The sequence below is a fragment of the Propithecus coquereli genome, unplaced genomic scaffold (assembly GCF_000956105.1).
Source record: "Propithecus coquereli isolate 6110/MARCELLA unplaced genomic scaffold, Pcoq_1.0 Scaffold351, whole genome shotgun sequence".
In the NCBI taxonomy this organism is placed as follows: domain Eukaryota; kingdom Metazoa; phylum Chordata; class Mammalia; order Primates; family Indriidae; genus Propithecus; species Propithecus coquereli.
In genome coordinates this window covers 140,274-157,806 of record NW_012149186.1, presented here as the reverse complement: position 1 = coordinate 157,806, position 17,533 = coordinate 140,274, and the positions used below count along the sequence as shown (strand labels likewise).

At 54.7% G+C, this 17,533-nt stretch overlaps 1 protein-coding gene across 1 annotated transcript in view; it reads right to left on the bottom strand.

The window, feature by feature from the left end:
* Positions 1-16,123: 16,123 nt before the first annotated feature.
* VSTM4 (V-set and transmembrane domain containing 4) overlaps positions 16,124-17,533 on the bottom strand; it is an 88,163-nt gene continuing 86,753 nt past the window's right edge. Inside the window, exon 9 of the mRNA XM_012651251.1 lies at positions 16,124-16,249. Coding sequence (XP_012506705.1) covers positions 16,124-16,249 — 126 coding nt within the window. The remainder of the gene's footprint in view (positions 16,250-17,533) is intronic.

The window sequence follows — 17,533 nt, the reverse complement described above, 5'->3', positions numbered from 1 at the left end:
CGCAGAAAAACGCAGGCACCGTCTGCTGCTCGAAGACCAAGGCAGCAAAGCCGGCTCCAGGCTGGGGGAGGCGTCTCCTCCCCATTTCCGCATGAAACAGACCGTCACGCGGCCTCGGGAAGACCGGGGGACACGTGCAGCATGGTAAGAGGGGTTCAGGCAGCAGGGCCTGTGGAAAAGGGGGGCCTCGAGGGGCTGGGGTAGGTGACATTCACAGGGAAGGTGGAGAATCCACCAGGATCCTGAGAGCACATGACATCCTGGGCAATGTCCCAAAACTGAGGGGTCCCCTCTGGACGACCCGGCATTGTACATGGCGATACAGCCCATGGAGGTGGACATTCCCACTCCTCACTTGAACCTACAGTCTGGGGAAGCCTGGGGACTTCAGGGTGGCACGGTGCAGAGTAAGCACAGTCCTCCTCACCAGTGTTGGGGGCCTCAGCTCCTATGATGCCTGTGATGACAGGGCATCGGCCCTTTGGGCCTCAGAGCAGTAACCAGTGGTGACCTCACCAGTGGGGCAGGGAGCCAGCCTCCCAGTCTCTACACTGGGTGGTGCTCTGTGGGGCCTCAGGACCACAGCAGGGCCACATACTGGCGGTTTAGGAGACCAGGCAGAGCCTGCAGGTGTCTTCTGTCTGGGCTGCACGGTGACGATCATTGCGTGGGTTTGCATGTCGTGAAAGAGGCTTGGGTAGCTTTTCCAGTGAGCAGCAGAGCCTGTCATTTCGATTGCCTGGTTTTTCAGGCTGCTTCAGGTGTTCACATTATTAGACTGGCCCCAGAACCCGTTTTGATTTATTAATACAACCACTGGCCAACACCTTGGGGAGACTCCGGGATTGGGGACTGGGCAGAGCCCTCGTCTGGCAGCGTGCAGGAGCAGCACAGGGCTCCCGCGGTGGCTTCCTGAGCCCAGGCTCCTCAGAGTCATGAGGGGTTTACAGAAATTCCTTCACAATCTGCTGGAGCGACTCCCTGTGCCAGGCACCTAACCGATGCATTCCGCGTTTATTCGTAATCATTCATTGAGCACCTGCTGTCTCTGCAGGATATAAGGCTGACAGAGGCGGATAAGGCCCTGCTCTCAGAGCTCACGGTCTAGTCATGTAGGCGAGGCCAGGAAAAGACAAGAGCATGACAGCAAGTGAGGAGCACGGGGCAGGAGCTGCCATCCTGCGGGATGGGACATCTGGGGACACTCGAGGAAGGTGGGGAGGGATGCCCACTGGGAGCTGAAGGGCAGAAGAGTCCGGTTGAATGTTATCTCATTTAATCCTCGTGCCTTACAGTTAGGGAAACTGAGGCTCAGAGCAGTTGGGTGCTAAGTCCAAGCTGAAAGGGCCTGGATTCGGCGAGCGCATCTCCCCCAGACAGGAGGCCTTCTGGGTGGGGCACACTCCGCACCAGAGCCCTGTCCTTGGCCTGAGACGCGGTCCTCCCTGTGTCTCCCCTGCCCTCTTTCACCTGTGCGCCCCCCCACCCACCGCCCTCTCACGGGCCATCTGGACAGCGCGTGACACAGGGTGGGGGACGGGGGTAATTTATTGCCATCTGCCTCTGTGTAGACAGTCCAAGCAGCAACGCAAGGGACCCCAACTGCTTCCTCGCTGAAATGCCAGAGCCAAGCCCAGGCTTGCTGCTGGGGGCAGAGGGGCATTGACCAGCTGCCGTGAAAGGGACCCAAGTTGGGCACCTCATGGGCCAGGGCCCCTCAGCAGGGCAGGGGGCATATGCATCTGCCTCTCCTCTTCCCACGAGGAGCCCAAGGAAGGCTCTGTCCTACCTGGGGTGCAGGGGAGGAGGACTCCAGGGAGCGGAAGGCCCGCACCAAACACCAATCCCCACGGCTGGACGCCTCCTGGTCCCCCAACACCCCACGCTGCCCCCGTCCCCATCTAGCACTCTGGAATGAAATCGCCCACTTCCCTGACAGCCCCTGAGCCTCTGTGGGGGCCTGTATTACCCGACCGCTCTGCCTAGCGGGGGCTGGCCCCGTGTGGGAGCTCCACGCAGGCAAATCGAATGAATGAGTGAACGAACGAAGGAACAAATGACAACCTGAAAGGAGGCCTCAAACATGCTGCAAAGCAGCTCGCCAGGGCATAGTACGCGGTCAGTGCGGAACGCCCACTGTGGCTGGCTGAGCTCGGCAGGGTGTGCCACGCGCCTGGGGTGGCAGGCTCTTGGCGTGGGGCTAAGCCCGAGGGAGCCAGGACGGATACGCAAACAGAAGCAAACAGGAAGGAGAGACTCCAGAGACAGTGTGGGCAGAGGCTGGAACAGGGGCTCTTGGGGCAGGTTCCGGGCAGGGACAGTAGGCGCAGCTGGACCTTCCCAAGGTTGGCGACCTCACCACAGCCACCATCAGCCGGGAGCACCAAGCCCAGCTAACCGGTGGCCTTGGAGCAGGACAGACTGCAGCTCACGTTCCAGCTCTGCCCATCACTAGCTGAGGAGTTCGAGGAACCCTGAGTAACCCCTCTGAGCCTCAGTTTCCAACTCTGCGAAACGTCGATGAGCACAGCCAACCCTGTAGGAGGATGCAGGTACGGTGTACAATGCATGCATGTCCTGGCCGGGTGCCTGTTGGCCTTACGGAGCACGCTTATGACCCAGCCACCACCGTGACTGTCTGGACCCGCGCTGCCCACCCCCGCCTTAGACATTCCGACCCAGAAATGCACCTCCCAGCACTCCACCCAGGCCCTCATCGTCACGCACTCAGCACCTTCGATGCGTATGCATCAAGCAGTCGCCGTTTGGGCGCTGGAGATACGGCAGGGAGTACTAAACCCCGGCCTGCAGCGAGCTCGCGGTCTGCTTTGGGAGACAAAGAATAAACACCAGCATCATACCTGGTTTTTGCGGTACCACTCTAAGGAGGGGAAACAAAACGACAAACAAGCAGAGAAGGGGCGAGAGAGTATTGGGGAGGAGAAACGTGGGCTTGGGTGGCTGGGACAGCCACCCTGAGAGGCGGCATTTGCGAGCTGGAGAAGCGAGGGAAGGAGGCACGTGGGCGTCACAGGGAAACGGCGCAGGGCAGGGCTGAGCGATGCCGGTCCTGAGGCGGGCGCTGCTGCTCTGAGGGTCAGCAGGGCGGCAGCCATGGCTTCAGGAGGAGAGACGGAGTAGCAGGGCCAGGGTCAGAGAGGAAATGGGGGTCACAGGGACCCCATCCCGGGTGGCCTTTGGGCTGCAGACACAGAGAGGGACGGCAGCCTCTGAAAAGCAGGAACGCCGCCGGCCACACCAGGTGGTGGTGGCCTCACCCCATCCCACCTCCTGAGCAGGTGACTCCTGGCTTTGCCCGCCGAGGCAGAAGTGCCCCCACACCCAGCCCTAGTGTCCCCCCACCCCCACCCTGGTCCTAGGGGCCCCCACACCCCACACAGGGGCATACTGTCCCCGAGTCAGGGCACGGCGCTGGCAACACGAATCAAACTGGGAGGCCCATGTCCAGCCTCCTCTGCCCACTCCACTGCAGGTCCCAGCCCCTGCGAGGCCCACGCGTGCCTCTTCCCAGAACGACAGCGCCTCCGCCGGGAGGGTGGCAGCGGGCAGGCTGCAGGCGGAGCCGAGGCCCGTGCGTGGGATCGCTGTGAAAGATCACGCAGAAGCGAGCTCGGCCATTTCCTGTACAACACGTAATTAGGTTAGATAAGAAACTAGCTGTGTCTAAGTGCTATAAATGTCTATATTAAGCTATTTTGAAAGCGCCGAGCACTTTGACATTTGAGAGTTCAGAGTAATTGAGGTATTGAAATAAAATTGCTTCTGTTATTTAAAAGGTCATTATCATCTTCAGCTAGATGTATGAGGACTATTTTCCACTCTAGTGAGCCGTTCTCTCCGGCACAATTAGCATCGCTTGAGCAGAGGCTTGCTGGGGAGCCTCCCACCCGGCAGCCCCCGCCTGCAGCCCGAGGTAGCCATTAAGACACGCGGAGCCCAGGGACAGCCCGCGACACCCGGAGCCGTCTCTGCTGACCCAGCACCTACTGCGGACTGGGCGCTGCACGGGTGCTTGTGCGACTTGGTCTCGTCCTCACAGAAGGCTTCAAGGAAGCCATCACCGTCAGAAGGTTGCAGATGAGGACAGTGAGGCCCAAGGTTGCCATCCGCAGTGGGGCTGCAGGGGTGTGGCCGGCGGGCCTGGGAAGGCAGAGCATGCACTGACCGCTGTGCGTTGAGTGCTGAGCGGCCTGGGAAGGCTGCTGGCCCTTTGTGGTGCTGGCCCCTTTAGGCCTCGTCGCCAGCCCGGGAGGAAACCTCTGCCTTCCATAAGTGAGAAACCTGAGACCCAGAGAGCTTAAGAAGCTGGAAACAGCAAGAACGTAGCTGGAAAATGCTGGAAGACTCAGGATGTTTTAAGAACATCGCCCAGTGCCTACCCTGCATGCCCCCCAAAGCTCAGATGGCTCTGGCCCCCTTCTGCCACATCCTGAGCCTCCAGCACCCTGGCCGGTCCTCGTGTGCTTAGGGTTCCCCTCAAAGAGCAGAAACAAGAGCGGCCTCAGCTGGGCTGATCAGGACGGACGGATCTGGACCCATGGCCCCAGGGATGAGGCTCGGCTGGGTGGGAGAGCTGAGCGCCGGCTTGCAGGACAGCTGGACGCAGCAGGTCACGTTCATGAGGCCCTGAGCCCCTCTGTGCTCATGCGTCACAGGACATTCCTGCAAGCATCCAGCTAGGGCACAGATCTCAAACAGCACTAGAACGTTCCACTATAAAACCAGACATTGCAGCTTTCCTCCAATTCTCATTCAAGCCACCTCGACACCCCCCATTATTGAGTTAAATAAATAGAATGTTCTTAATTACAAATTAGATACCTAATTTAGTATCTAATTTAGGTACTAAATTTTATCCTTGGCTGTGGTTAATTTAATATATCACCATTGCTAAAGGTCCCTCCAAGAGAGCCTTGACTTCCAAGGGCTTCTTCATCGCGGCAGCCCGGGACCCAGAGCTCTCGGGAGGGGGTGAACAGCGACGGCAGTCTGCGTTCATCGGGCATGCTCATCGGGCCCTCGCTCTGGGAGAGCCCTGGGCTGGGTGACGACGAGAAGCCCCTTAAGAAACACGTGTCCTTTGAAAGCAGAGACTTGAACAGATACCTGCGCACCCATGCCCATAGCCACACTCTTCCAGACAGCCAGAAGGCGGAAACGGCCCTGGTGTTCACCGGCGAATGAGTGAACACACACAGTGTGGCTTACACACCCGGTAGAACAGGATTCCGCCTTAAGAAGGAAGGCAGCTCTGACACACGGACAACATGGGTGGACCTCAAGGACACTATTCCAAGTGAAATAATAAGCTAGGGACAAAAAGACAAATCCTCAGTGATTCCACTTATGTGGGGTACCTAGAGCGGTCACTTCACGGAGACAGAAGGTGGAACGGTGGCTGCGGAGCTGAGAATGGGGGGTTAGTGTTCAAGGGGGACAGAGCGCAGTGTTCAAAGATTGCGAGATTTCTGGGGATGGGGGGTGGTGACGGCTGCACAGCAATGAGAATGCGCTTGATACCACAGGACCGTCCACATGAAAATAATTAAAATGGTCGATTTTTATATTGCATACATTTTACCACAATAAAACACATTTTCAAAAAGTAAAAAATAAGGAAACTTGCATCCTGGTGGGGACGGTCCTGCGGGTGCCACCGGCGGCACGTGGTCATGCTTCCGTGACGGGACACCAGGTAGCCCGTTCCACGTTCGCCCGACACGGGCCCGTCCGTGTTCAAAAGCTCCGTTTCTCCCTGTCGAGATGGCAGCTTACGAGCTGCTTCACACAGAGTCACTCGGAGGACAGCGCCGGGCCTGGCCGAGCGTCACACCCTGCAGGGTGGACGGTGACGCAGCGTCACTGGAGGACGAAAGGCCGCTTGATGCCATCCGAGAAGACGAGGGGGTGACCGGCCCGGGGGCGGGCGAGGCGGCAATGGGAGATGCCTCCGCTTTGGGCACGTATCCAGGAAGGACTCGGGTGGGCTGAAATGTGACCGGCTCCCGGTGCTTTCTCAGAGAGAGTACTTGCAGACATCTGTGTCGAATCCGGGGCAGCAACACGATACCCCGGAGCACCCTCTGCAAACTGTTAGCAACTTGCAAACATAAGCCGCCCTCGCAACCTTGCTCCAGAGCTAGGATTGCAGCCAGGGCAATAAAATATTGTCTTCAAAAAAAAAAAAAAAACCCTGATGTGGGCAAGGCAAAGGCATTACTTGTAACCAAAATGTTTGTACCCCCATAATATTCTGCAATTAAAAAAAACTGGTTCCACCCAGCCTGTACAGATTAGCCGAAATTGTCTGGATCCGAAGGCCAGGGATCTTCTTAGGAAGTTGAGGATACCTTCCCCCAGACTCCAGACCTCCGCTGCAGTCTGCTGGGCTCGGTGGTCCTGCGTCTGAGCGGCTGGCCCTGAGCCGGCCCCGGGGCCGTGACGGTCCAGTGCTTCTCTGGAAAAAATGCGCCAGCTCCTTCTCGTCCGGCAGAGGAGGAGGCTCTGCGGGCCCCTAGGCGTGGACACCGGGGTTCCTATCCAGGCTGTCCGGGCCTGACCACAGCAGAGGGCACCGCCAGCCACCTCAGCCGCGTCACCACCCCGAGACGAACGTGTTTATTTCAGGATGGTCTTCCATGGAAACTGGCAGGGGGGCTGCCAGTAGGATAAATATAGCAGTTTCCTTTTGCTGACTTGTGGAAGCTCTGGACAATGCGGTTCGGGGCAGAGGATTTGGATGCCTTTAGGGAGAAACAAAATCTACAGGAAAAAAAAAAGAAAACCCTTCCCACATGGGTTGTGTGTTTCTAGTTTTCAAAGCACCTTCACAGCCCTTCTCCGCTGTTTGTTGCATTTCCAAGTATTGAGAAGCAACAGGAGATAGTAGCTCTGTGCCTGGCAGCAGGGAGACCGCGGCGACCCAGCAGACAGGGCTGCCCCCAGTGGGGCTCGCTGTCCCCAGGAGAGAGGAAAGCCACCATTTAATTACTTTGTTCCTTGAGGAAGAGCAGTCTGATGGAGGAAGACCTGCCAGGGAAGCAAATGGCAGGAGCTGGGGACTGATTGTCAGGGGTCAGGGAAGGTCCTGGGCAAAGACGGGAGCCGACCCTCACGGCCTCTGCACCGGGCATTCACACGGGTCAGATACTATCAGCAGAGAGTTTCATCTCCAGGCCATGCTGGGAACAAGCTGACAAGAGAGCCATCGACCTCCCAGCACGACCACTCCCGGGCCCGGCCTGTGGGCGGCTTGTCCCTGGGGTGCAGGCCTCACAAGCCTGTCCCTGCCTGCAGCATCCTCACCCACCTCTGCCATCTTCTGGGGCCCATGTCCAGGGCTTGCGACTATGAGCCCCACCCTGTCCTCTCCCCCGAAGGCAGACTTGTTCTGCACGGGAAGGTGACTCTTTACCTGTTGGCCAGGCCACGTTTCAAAGGAGGAAATTGCAGGTCAGAGAGCTCAAAGGGCTTCTCGAAGACACAAAGCAATAAAAAAGCAGAGCCATGTTTTGGGTCAGATCTTCAGACTCTAAAGACAATGTTCGTGCTCCTGAGTGAGAAAAGCCATTACTACAGCGGAAGAAATCCAATTGCACCCGAGGAGACGAAGCTCCAGACGCTGAGCGCCTCCTGGGAATCTCATCCTGCGTCTGGCGCCCAAGTCAGCGAGAACGGCTTGGAAACGCCCGGCTAGTTTGTAGCCCGTCTATGGCACAGGACATACGTCATTTTACTTGCAAATGGACCGGAGGGCCTGGGAGAGAGGGAAAGGGAGAGCATAGAATGAAAAGAGAAGGAGCGGGACCAAGGTTGTATCGGGAAGGGAATGCCTGGGAATGCAGAGGAGAGGCAGAAGTGTCTGACCTATAAAGGGCGGGGACCAGAGGTCCACGTGAAGAAGGCCCAGCGGAAGCCGCGGAGGTCTGCAGTAATGGCCACCAGATGGCGTTGTCGACCGCGAGCAGTGCGGTTGCGGACACAGTGTGACAGGCGGGAAGAGAGTGGCAAGATGCCTCCAGGATTGGGGGCCAGGGAGGCGCAAGGAAACAGTGTGTCACGGTACACCCATATCTGTTAACTGAGGAAACCCCAAGTCCTAGATGAATAGCCTCACCAGCATCTCTTCCAGCCGGTCACATGCTGTCAGTTTACACAGAGCAACGGTCTCTATCTTTACTCGGATGTCTGGAATAAACCACGTGGATGGTAATTTGCATGAGCTCCCGTCTGTCAAAATAAAACAAATAAAAGCTAAAAGGAACCAGGCCACCAAGCTCCCTTCATCCAGGCCAAAAGCGTGAAGAATTCCAGAATTTAGTGAGGCTTTGAGATAAAGAACTTTTCTCTGCAATGTATCATTTTGCTCTTTTTGCCAGCCTGTAGGCACACCAGAGCATCCTCTTCTCTGCAGGGTTACCCTGACTTCTGAGTGGCCCCGGTTTCCTCGTGCTACAACAGGCTGAATCCTGAGCTGGTGGGAGGGAGAGCCTGGAGCTCCGAGGGCCTCCCTGCTCGATCGCTATTTGAAACACCATCCGAAGTCCCTGCAGCCTGTCTTGGTTCCCAGGCAGCCTGCGGTTCCACTGTTTACCGCAGTTCCCAGGCGGGGCTGCGCGGGGTCAGGCGCGTGCTCTCTGGCTCCTGGCAGCTTCCCAGGAGGAGGCTGCATGCAGGTGGGAGTTTGTAGTCCAGGGAGGCCCCTGCTCTGCCTCCTGGCAGACCCTGCCCCTCCACACGGGCGCTGTTCAGATGGACACTTCCTCCAAAAGCCTGTTCTAACCTTTTCCTCTTTTTGGTTTCTCAGGCACTTCAGAATTATGTCCTTTTTTGTTCTTATACCAAACCACAGTGGGAAGAGCACAGAATTGGCACTGGGTTTGAATTTGAATCCAGCTCTGAAACTTTCAGTGTGGCCTTGAGCAAGTCACTTCTGATGACTCTGATGCTCATTTCTCAGAGCCACAAAGTAGCACTAATGCCACCTGCCTTTCAGGGCTGCCACGAAGCCCCCAGGCCGTGCCCTGTCCACAGTATCCATCATAGGATGTTTTGTGCTCTAGAGGCCTCCCCCGGGCAGCATGCCAGAGGGAGGGTTAGGGGTGGAGGACAGGTCAGGGGTCAGCGTGGTGGTCCACGAGAAAGGTGACGGGAGTTGACGGGACACAGCAGCCGTGAGAACGGGGAGGACGGCGGCGGGGAGAGGCCTCGGGCTCCGCCGTCTTGGGCCGGCTGGCCGAGCTCTCCGGCTTCTTCCTCCACGGACTGGGGTGGAATAGCAGTGGCTCGGTGGGATGAGACAGACGACGCACTCGCCACGGTGCCTGGCACCCGGCATTTTCAATAAAGGGTGGCGGTAAGTCCGCGGCTGCTGCGAGTGGCCTGCGCCGGCAGTGGCACCAGATTCGCAGCCCTGGTCGCAGGTGAGTGGTGGCGCTCTTAACCGGGTGGCTGCGGTGTTCGCGATGCGCTCAGGGTCCCCGTGAGGGATGCCACAGGGACAGCGCGGTGGCAGCTATGGAGCTCAGGAAAGGGGGCCAGTGCAGCTGTGGGGCCGGAGTCCTCGGGGTGCAGCGAGACAGAGGTCAGAAACAGGGGTGTGGCTGCGAAGAGGAGAGCTGAGGGTGGAACGTGATAGAAAACCACCACTGAGGGCTGGGTAGAGGAGTAAACGCCAGTAAAGGAGATTACGTGGTACGAGAAATACCACTAGGCACGTGGCATCACAAAATACAGGGGCGTGGTTTCAAAGCGGGAATGTCACCCACGCCCAGTGGTTGCAAGAGAACGCAGCTAGCAGTGATCCCGGAGGCCTTGAGCAGAGCTGGGGTGGGGGAGGGGAGTGAAGGCAGCCAGCACAGGGCAAGAAGCCGGAGGCAGATGGGGCAGGGAGCCGGCAGTGTAGACTCCTGGCTGTGGAGGGAAGGAGCCAGAGGAGGATGGGGCTTGGGAGGGGTCTGTGCAGGCTGAGAAACACCTGCCACTTGGGAGACAGAGGGAGGAACTGGAGATGAGAAAAAGCAGGGCCACCTGTAGAAGGAGACTCCCAAGGACCCAAGAAACAGGTCCTGCCGTGGTGGAGGATGAGGAGCAGGAGGAGGAACAAGGCGTATTAAAGAGTCTGAAACCGACCATGAGAGGGGCTAGGGGCGCAGCCACAGGGCACTCAGAACTGGGGACCATGAGAACCTGGGACCCCACGTGGGCTCTGGGGAGGGGAAGGGGTAGAGGAGATCCTGGCAGCCCCACCTTAGCTGAGCCAAGGACCAGCCCTGCCAGAGGCCAGGGTTTCCCAGCCGGCAGGAGCGAGGGCGGGGGCAGGGAGGCTTCCCAGGACCGGAGCCGGGCGGCGGGGTGGGGGTCCAGGGTTGGGATGCGTTGGAGGGCACAGGGCTGGCACATCCTCCCCGTCACCTTAGTTTCCTCTGCTTCATCACGGTGCTCCCGGGGACCCTGGCAGGTAGGACCCTGGCATAGTGTCTCCAAGAGTCCATCTTTTGTGGGTTATGGATCCCTTTTAGAAAACCGAAGAGAACATTGGACCCTCACACACAACCCAGACTTCTGCACAGATACCCGGGTGTTGGTAGCTTCCCTAAAACCCACCTGCAGACCCAGGAGTCACAGGAAGCCATCAGCTGCTGCACTAAAGGAAACAGGGTGAGGGCCCTTCAGCCGCGGCCTGGCCCCCACGCGGACACCTGCTGACGAGCTTCCTCCTCTTTGCTGATGGAAGACACTTGTAATCAAGTTTAATGTGGAAGAACAAGGTGCATTTAACCAAAGCTGTGAACATCTCTGATTCTATTTAAAATTGCAGGGTGCAGCCCATTCTCATTTAACAATCAGACACTAAATTGGGGTGACGCTACTCAGGCTGTGTTTATTAGAAATCAGGCCCTGAGTCATCTCTCACCAGTGGCAGCAGAAGATGCTGAAAGCCGCCACGGCCACCCCCGGCCCTGCTCCGTGCGTTCATTAAGTCTTGTCCGTATGGCCGCCCTGTGGGAAGACCACTATTGCTTCGGAAAATACGCTCAACAGACCAGACACAGCTCAGCACCAAAGCCTGCTAGCCTTGTGCACGTGGGAGATGTTTTTCCCCAGAAAAAGAAACCATTCTTTCAAAACGAGAAATGCACGATTAACTCAATGAGCAGGGGCTCAGCCTCTCCTCCACCTGCCCCCTCAGAGCCCACCCTGCTGAGCCCTTCCTCCTTCTGGAAACTCCAGGCCCAGCTTTCCCCTGGCTCCCCCACCCTCTGATTGCTGCTGTCCTCTGACCCTCTCTGCCTCCTGGCCTGCCCTGGACCTGCCAGCTCGGACCCTCCCCACCGCTCAGGCCTAGCATGTCCCCCCGCTCACTGGACGGCCTCTCCTGGGGGGTCTTGTCTGCTCTCAGGCTCCAGCTGTGCCCCCTACACTGAGCGACCCCCTTCCCGCAGTGACCTCCGGACCTGCATTTCCAGCAGGTTGCATCCTTGCTTCTCACGGTGCAGCCCGGGGACCAGACGCATGGCCATTCCCTGGGAGCAGGTGAGGAATTCAGAATCCCAGGTCCCACCAGAGACCTTCTGAACGAGGCTCTTCATTTTAACAAGATTCCAGGTGATTTGGGCACACGTTGAAGTCTAGGGAGCTCCAGTCTGCGTGCCCATCTCCTGGACACCCCGCTGCAACCAAAGCTCAACACGGCCATGCTGAGTGCAGACCCGTCCCCCAAACCGTGAGTTTCTCCTTCATTTTCCTTCCCGAAGAACAGCTTCTGACCCACGTATGGGGTGGGGTTGTGGTCCGGGTGGGCCCAATGTCCCCACTGTGTGACTGCCTCACCTTATACTGGGCTCCAAATGACACAGAGCTGGGTCACCCTCTGACCTGTCTCCTGGGCCAGGGGACCTGGAAAGACACCAGCTCCAGGTGGAAGCCCAAGCACTGTGGCCGACACAAAACAGCGACGAGGACGTGGCATGGCTCGCAGCTCACCTGTGCCCTTCCCCTGCTGCTGCCAGCACCTCCCAGTCCTGCCCCACCCCTGCTGGTGTCCCCGTCCAACCCGAGGGCTCACTGAGAAGGGTGTCTTCAGAGCCGAGGGAGGGGCCGCTCAGGCAGCAGGGCACAGAGCACCGCGGGAGCTCAGGGTCACAAGTACAGCCGCTGCGTGTGGCCCCGGGGGCTCCCTGGGTAATGACATCCAGTATAATTTCTTTTTCTTCCTGTGCTGGGAAACAACTTTGATGCATACTGTATTCTAATTCTTCCCCTTATAACCCAACTTGGGTAAAACCAGGATTTAAATAGTAGGACAATGAGGTCGTTTATAGGATTAAAAGAAGATCCGAAGGGAAGAGAAGAGTCTGGGGGATTTTAGGGTCCTGGGGCTGGGATCCTGTGCTTCTAGAACATTTTCCTCCCTGCTTCTCACTCTGCCTGTTGTTTCCAAAGCTTCTCCGCTCGGCAGGAGACATCGTGCAGGCAGATCTAATTTGTGCCATCCCAGCTTTGCCACCCAAGGGAAAGACAGTCTTTCCCAGGGACTGTGCTTAGCCCAGAAGGCCACGTACGTGCTTCGGGCCATGTGTGTGGCTTGGGGTGTGAGCCCCATTCTCCAGCCCGGGTTACAGTAATGCGTGTCAGAGGTCGAGTGACGCACAAGGACATGAGTCCCTAACAGCAAGCGAGTCTTTGGGCTGTGGACTGCGAGCCAACCCTCATCAGTGTGTGCACGTGCACTCAAAAGCGCACAGAGGGCCGGGCACGGTGGCTCACGCCTGTAATCCTAGCTCTCTGGGAGGCCGAGGCGGGCAGATTGTTTGAGCTCAGGAGTTCGAAACCAGCCTGAGCAAGAGCGAGACCCCGTCTCTACTAAAATTAGAAAGAAATTAATTGGATAACTAAAAATATATAGAAAAAATTAGCCGGGCATGGTGGCGCATGCCTATAGTCCCAGCTACTCGGGAGGCTGAGGCAGGAGGATCGCTTGAGCCCAGGAGTTTGAGGTTGCTGTGAGCTAGGATGACGCTACGGCACTCTAGCCTGGGCAACACAGTGAGACTCTGTCTCAAAAAAAAAAAGCACAGAGCCCGGGCCGCTTTCACCCCTGCGAGGAGCAGGAGGTGGAAGGTCCGGCTTTTTCTTATGTTCCCTGTGAGCTAATAGAGTCACCTGCTTTAGGGAAGAGGGGCCCTGGAGGAACCCAGCCGTCTCCTCCTCCCTCTGCTGCTCCAGTCCAGGCCTTGGGGCTTTGCCTGGGCCAGGTAGTTCCGCGCAGGCGGACACCCCGCTACACCTCCTCGCTTCCTGAGACGACTCCGTGCCAGCCATGGCTGAGGCCAAAATTCATGCCCCGATCTGACAGTACCTGCTCTCTGCCTCTAGGAAGGCACCGCATTCTGTGCAATGGGTTCGTGTTTGCTTTAACTTCATTTAAACGTAAAGGCAGGTGTCCCTTTTGAAAACTACTCATACATATTCACGGCTGCTCCCGTGGATGCCTTATAGCAAAACCAAATTGAAGGAATTTTCCTAATTTCCATTTCAGGGATATGTTTTCCCTTGCTCATCTTTAGAAACGTCAGTGCGGCTAGTGGTCTATTTGATAGAGAATGGATGAGGAGGCACATTTCTTAAGCTTCCTGTAGCAACAACGTTAAGGTTTATCACCTTAAACAAGCACCAGGCACAGACCATGCACTGCTTCCCGTCTGCAGTAGCGCTTGGTTTGCTCCGGAGCGCACAGTGGGACAAGCCTGCTGGATGCCGTCCACAGCTCCCATGATTCCCTTGGGCGGCATTTTCAGGAGGGGTCGCCGGCAGGTCCCATTCGCACAGCTTAGTGTGGACTTGTGCAACTGTTTGGGAGCAGACCAGAGTTTGCTGACCAGAATTTGGGAGAAAAAAGGTGAAATGAATCTACAATCAAGATGGGTTAAACTCTTCAGTGTGTATTTTCTTAGTGGAATGTGTGCATTTCATACATGATGGCCCTAAGCTCTCCCTGGATTCAAGGATGGCGGGTTGAGGGTGATCTAATTTCATTTCCATTCTGCAGAGGCCCTTAGGCCTCGGAAGTTACTGCCTCTTGCCCTGCTGCCCTCTCCCCACCATCTCGTCTTCGTGTACCCCACTCTCCCTCCCTCTTGGCACCCCCAGGCCCCGTTAGCCCGTGTGGCTCTTTATGCAAATTAGGAAATCACCCTCTGCCCTCAAAACACTACACAACCATCTGCAGAACATTGCCGTGATAGAATAAAAACATCCCTGGGGTAACTATGTTATGAATGGTGCACTAACCCCATGTTCTCCCCCCCCAAAGATAGGGAAGTTCTAGTGAGTTTTCCAAATGCTTCCTCAAAAGCTGTGCGGTCTATTCACACTTTTGAGGTCTAGCGGAGGGAGGAGGTGAGAGGCAGGTGTCTCCAGGAAGGGTGCACCTCCACTCTGTAGAGGCAGGCCGCTTCTGCCTCCAGGAAATCAATATCTGCTTCCAATTTGGAACCTTTCCAATAAAAAAACGAGAGGCCCTCATAAGCTACCATGAGTCTTTGGGAGCATCGCTTTAGGGCTAAGTTTGTGGACAAATACTTGGCTTTTTAAACCGATTGCAATGAGCGCCTTAAATAGCAAAGAAATTTTCATTCTGAAAGTGCAGACTGGCTTTAGCATGAACGTTGACACAGAGCATTTGTGTGGCAGTCTATAGTTTACAAAACCTGGCAATATTCCTCATCCCATTTTACCCTCAATAATTAATTCTATGAGAGGTTAGGTCACCTTTACACACACATGGAGTCTGAGGCCATCAGGGGATAAGAAAGCAGACCAAGGTAATGTGGCTGCATACAAGGTTACAACTCACACCCAAGCTGTGTTTAAAATAGTTGATTTGTCATATATACATGGTCCATTACATAGCCAAACAGTTTTTATAGTGTGTAGTAAATAGCCACCCAGAGCACGCCCACACATCAAGGAACGTGCTTAGCAACACAGGCGACAGGATGACTCTTCCAGAATGCATCCAGCTCCAGTGAGTCTGAGATTCATGGATGTCATACAGGTCCACAGAGCACTTTCCCCACGTGTCCCCAGCCCCTACCCAAACCCATCAGAATTCACACGCAAGGTTGTGATGGGCAAGGCATTTGGCAAGAGTAGGGTCTCCAGAAGACATTTTTGCACCTTGGCTTGCACTTCCCACTCTCCTGCCCTGCGGGGTCCCGGCAGCAGACTTGGTTCTCCCAGAGTGGGCTTTCGGTTAGGGCTACTTGAGCTTGCACACTGTGAGGGGCCCACCGCTCCAGGGTGCCATGGCTGGCAAGGCCTCTGCTCCTTTAGAAAAGAGTAAGAACTCTTGGAGAATGTCTCTCTGTATCAGTATAGGTCCACCCTGCCGAAGGGATGGCAGCCCTCTAGAAGGGTGTTCTACTTGTCCTGAGGCCTCAGGGAATCATGGGTGGGCAGCCAGGCATGGTATTCAGAGACAGGCCCCGGACTTCCCCACCATCTGCCCTCTGTCCTTAAATCTCCAGGGTCAATGCACCCATTTAAAACAAGAGACACCACCCCATCCTAAGGGCTGCTTGCAGTCGGCAGTCTGCTGCGGGCCGGGGCCCTGGCAATGTTAGCTGGTCCTTGGGAAGCCAATCGCCATGTGTCTGCCACCTCGTACTGCGGCCTGCAGTGACGCTCCCTCTAGCTGTACACTGCGAGCTTCTACCACGGATACAGGAAGGGCAGAAGAGTAAAATTATGATTTACAAAAGATATTTAAAAAGTAAAACCCAGGGAAAGAAGAAGAAAACGTGAAGGGATTTGGCTCAGCAGAAAATCTCCTTGGGCGCCCTCAGAATCAGTCCTGGCGCTGGGGCTTGGGCCCAGAAGCACTTTGCCCTGGGAGATCTGTCCAAGGGCTGTGGCCCCTGTTCCTTTGTGGGGAGCAGCCTCGTACCTCTTGGTGAAGGCACCTGGGATGCCATTGGAAAGGGGCTCCCCACCACTCAGAAGGCACAAGTGAAAATACAAAAATAAGGACCTTGTCTCCAAGGTTCCATAAATTACTGGGTGGCAGGCATTAAACAGAACCACAGAACAGGAGGCGGTGCTACAGCTTGTTCTCCTCGAAGAGGATCTGGGCGTACACCGTGCTGGTGGGGAGGCCTTTGGCTGCCTGGTGGGGCTTGATCAGCTCCAGCTCAGCGTAGGTCAAGTTTTCCTCGGCTATCTTTGGCTGTAAAAGAAAAAAACACAACACAATTCTAGCTGACCACAGAGAGTTCTACATCACACATTCATTCGTCAAGCATGCAATTTCACAGCATTTTAGGGATTCAAAGGGAACAAGTGGACAAAAATTTAAAAGGACATATAAAACCCAATAACATAGTTAATAAGGTGGATCTCATTGTCTTATATAGAACACTGTGCCCTGCAAAGAGATACTATGATTTATTTTCGAGTTGACAGGGAACACTCACCAAAAAAATGATTAAACACCAGGCCACACAGAAAACTTTAATGCTGAAAAGTAAAAATAACGTAACTAACAGTCTCTGATCAAAACGGAAATATAAAGGTGGAGATAGAAACAAAAAATTCTAGAAACTAGTAACAAAATTAGAATGCTACCACCTATAAATTTTTGTAAATGACTTAACCTGTATAAAACTAAACTTTCAGAGTATCTTGAAAACAAGGCTAAGGACGATATCCCTTGCCAGAGCCTAAAGAATATGGTCGAAGTGCTCAGAGAAAAAACGAACAGCCTTAAATACTTAGGCCGCATGAATTACATGGATCAAGCATCCAGCTCAGAAAGTTAGAAAAAGAAGAACAAAATAAATGAAAGAAAAGCAGAAGGAAGAACCCAGTAAAAATAAAACCAGACTGCATGAGTCAGAAAACAGAAAAACAGCAGAGTATCTAAAAGCTGGTGCTTGGAAAACACCAACAAGACAAATAAACTGAAAAATAAATTAATCAAGAGAAAAAGGGAAAAGGCGTAAGTGAATAAAATGGAAAATGAAGAAAGGGATATAATGTAAATGAAGAATTTTTTTTTTAATTTTAAGAAGAACAACATTCTCAAATTGTTGAGAAAATTTTGAAATATAAGATCAAATGGGTAATTTTCTAGAAAATATAAATTATAAACAATAACTCCAGGAAATTTGAATGTACTAATTGCCATCACAAAAAGAAAGAAAAAGAGAGAGAGAGAGAGGGGAAGGAAGGAACAGAAGGAGGAAGGAAGGAAGGAAGGGAAGGAAAGTTAAAAAGTTCTCTCTCAAAAGCACCAGGCCAGCAGTTTCATAGGAAAATTTCTAAGAGCAATTACTTAAGGAAGAGATAATTTTAATGCAACTAAGCTGGTCCAGAGCATAAAAAAGGAAGAAAAACTTCACATATTTCAGAATAACATCATTTATTTATGTAAATGTTAAGTCAAATTTACTCAAAGAGAATGAAGAAGTACATTAAAAGATGGATAATAATATTCAAGTTGATTTTATTC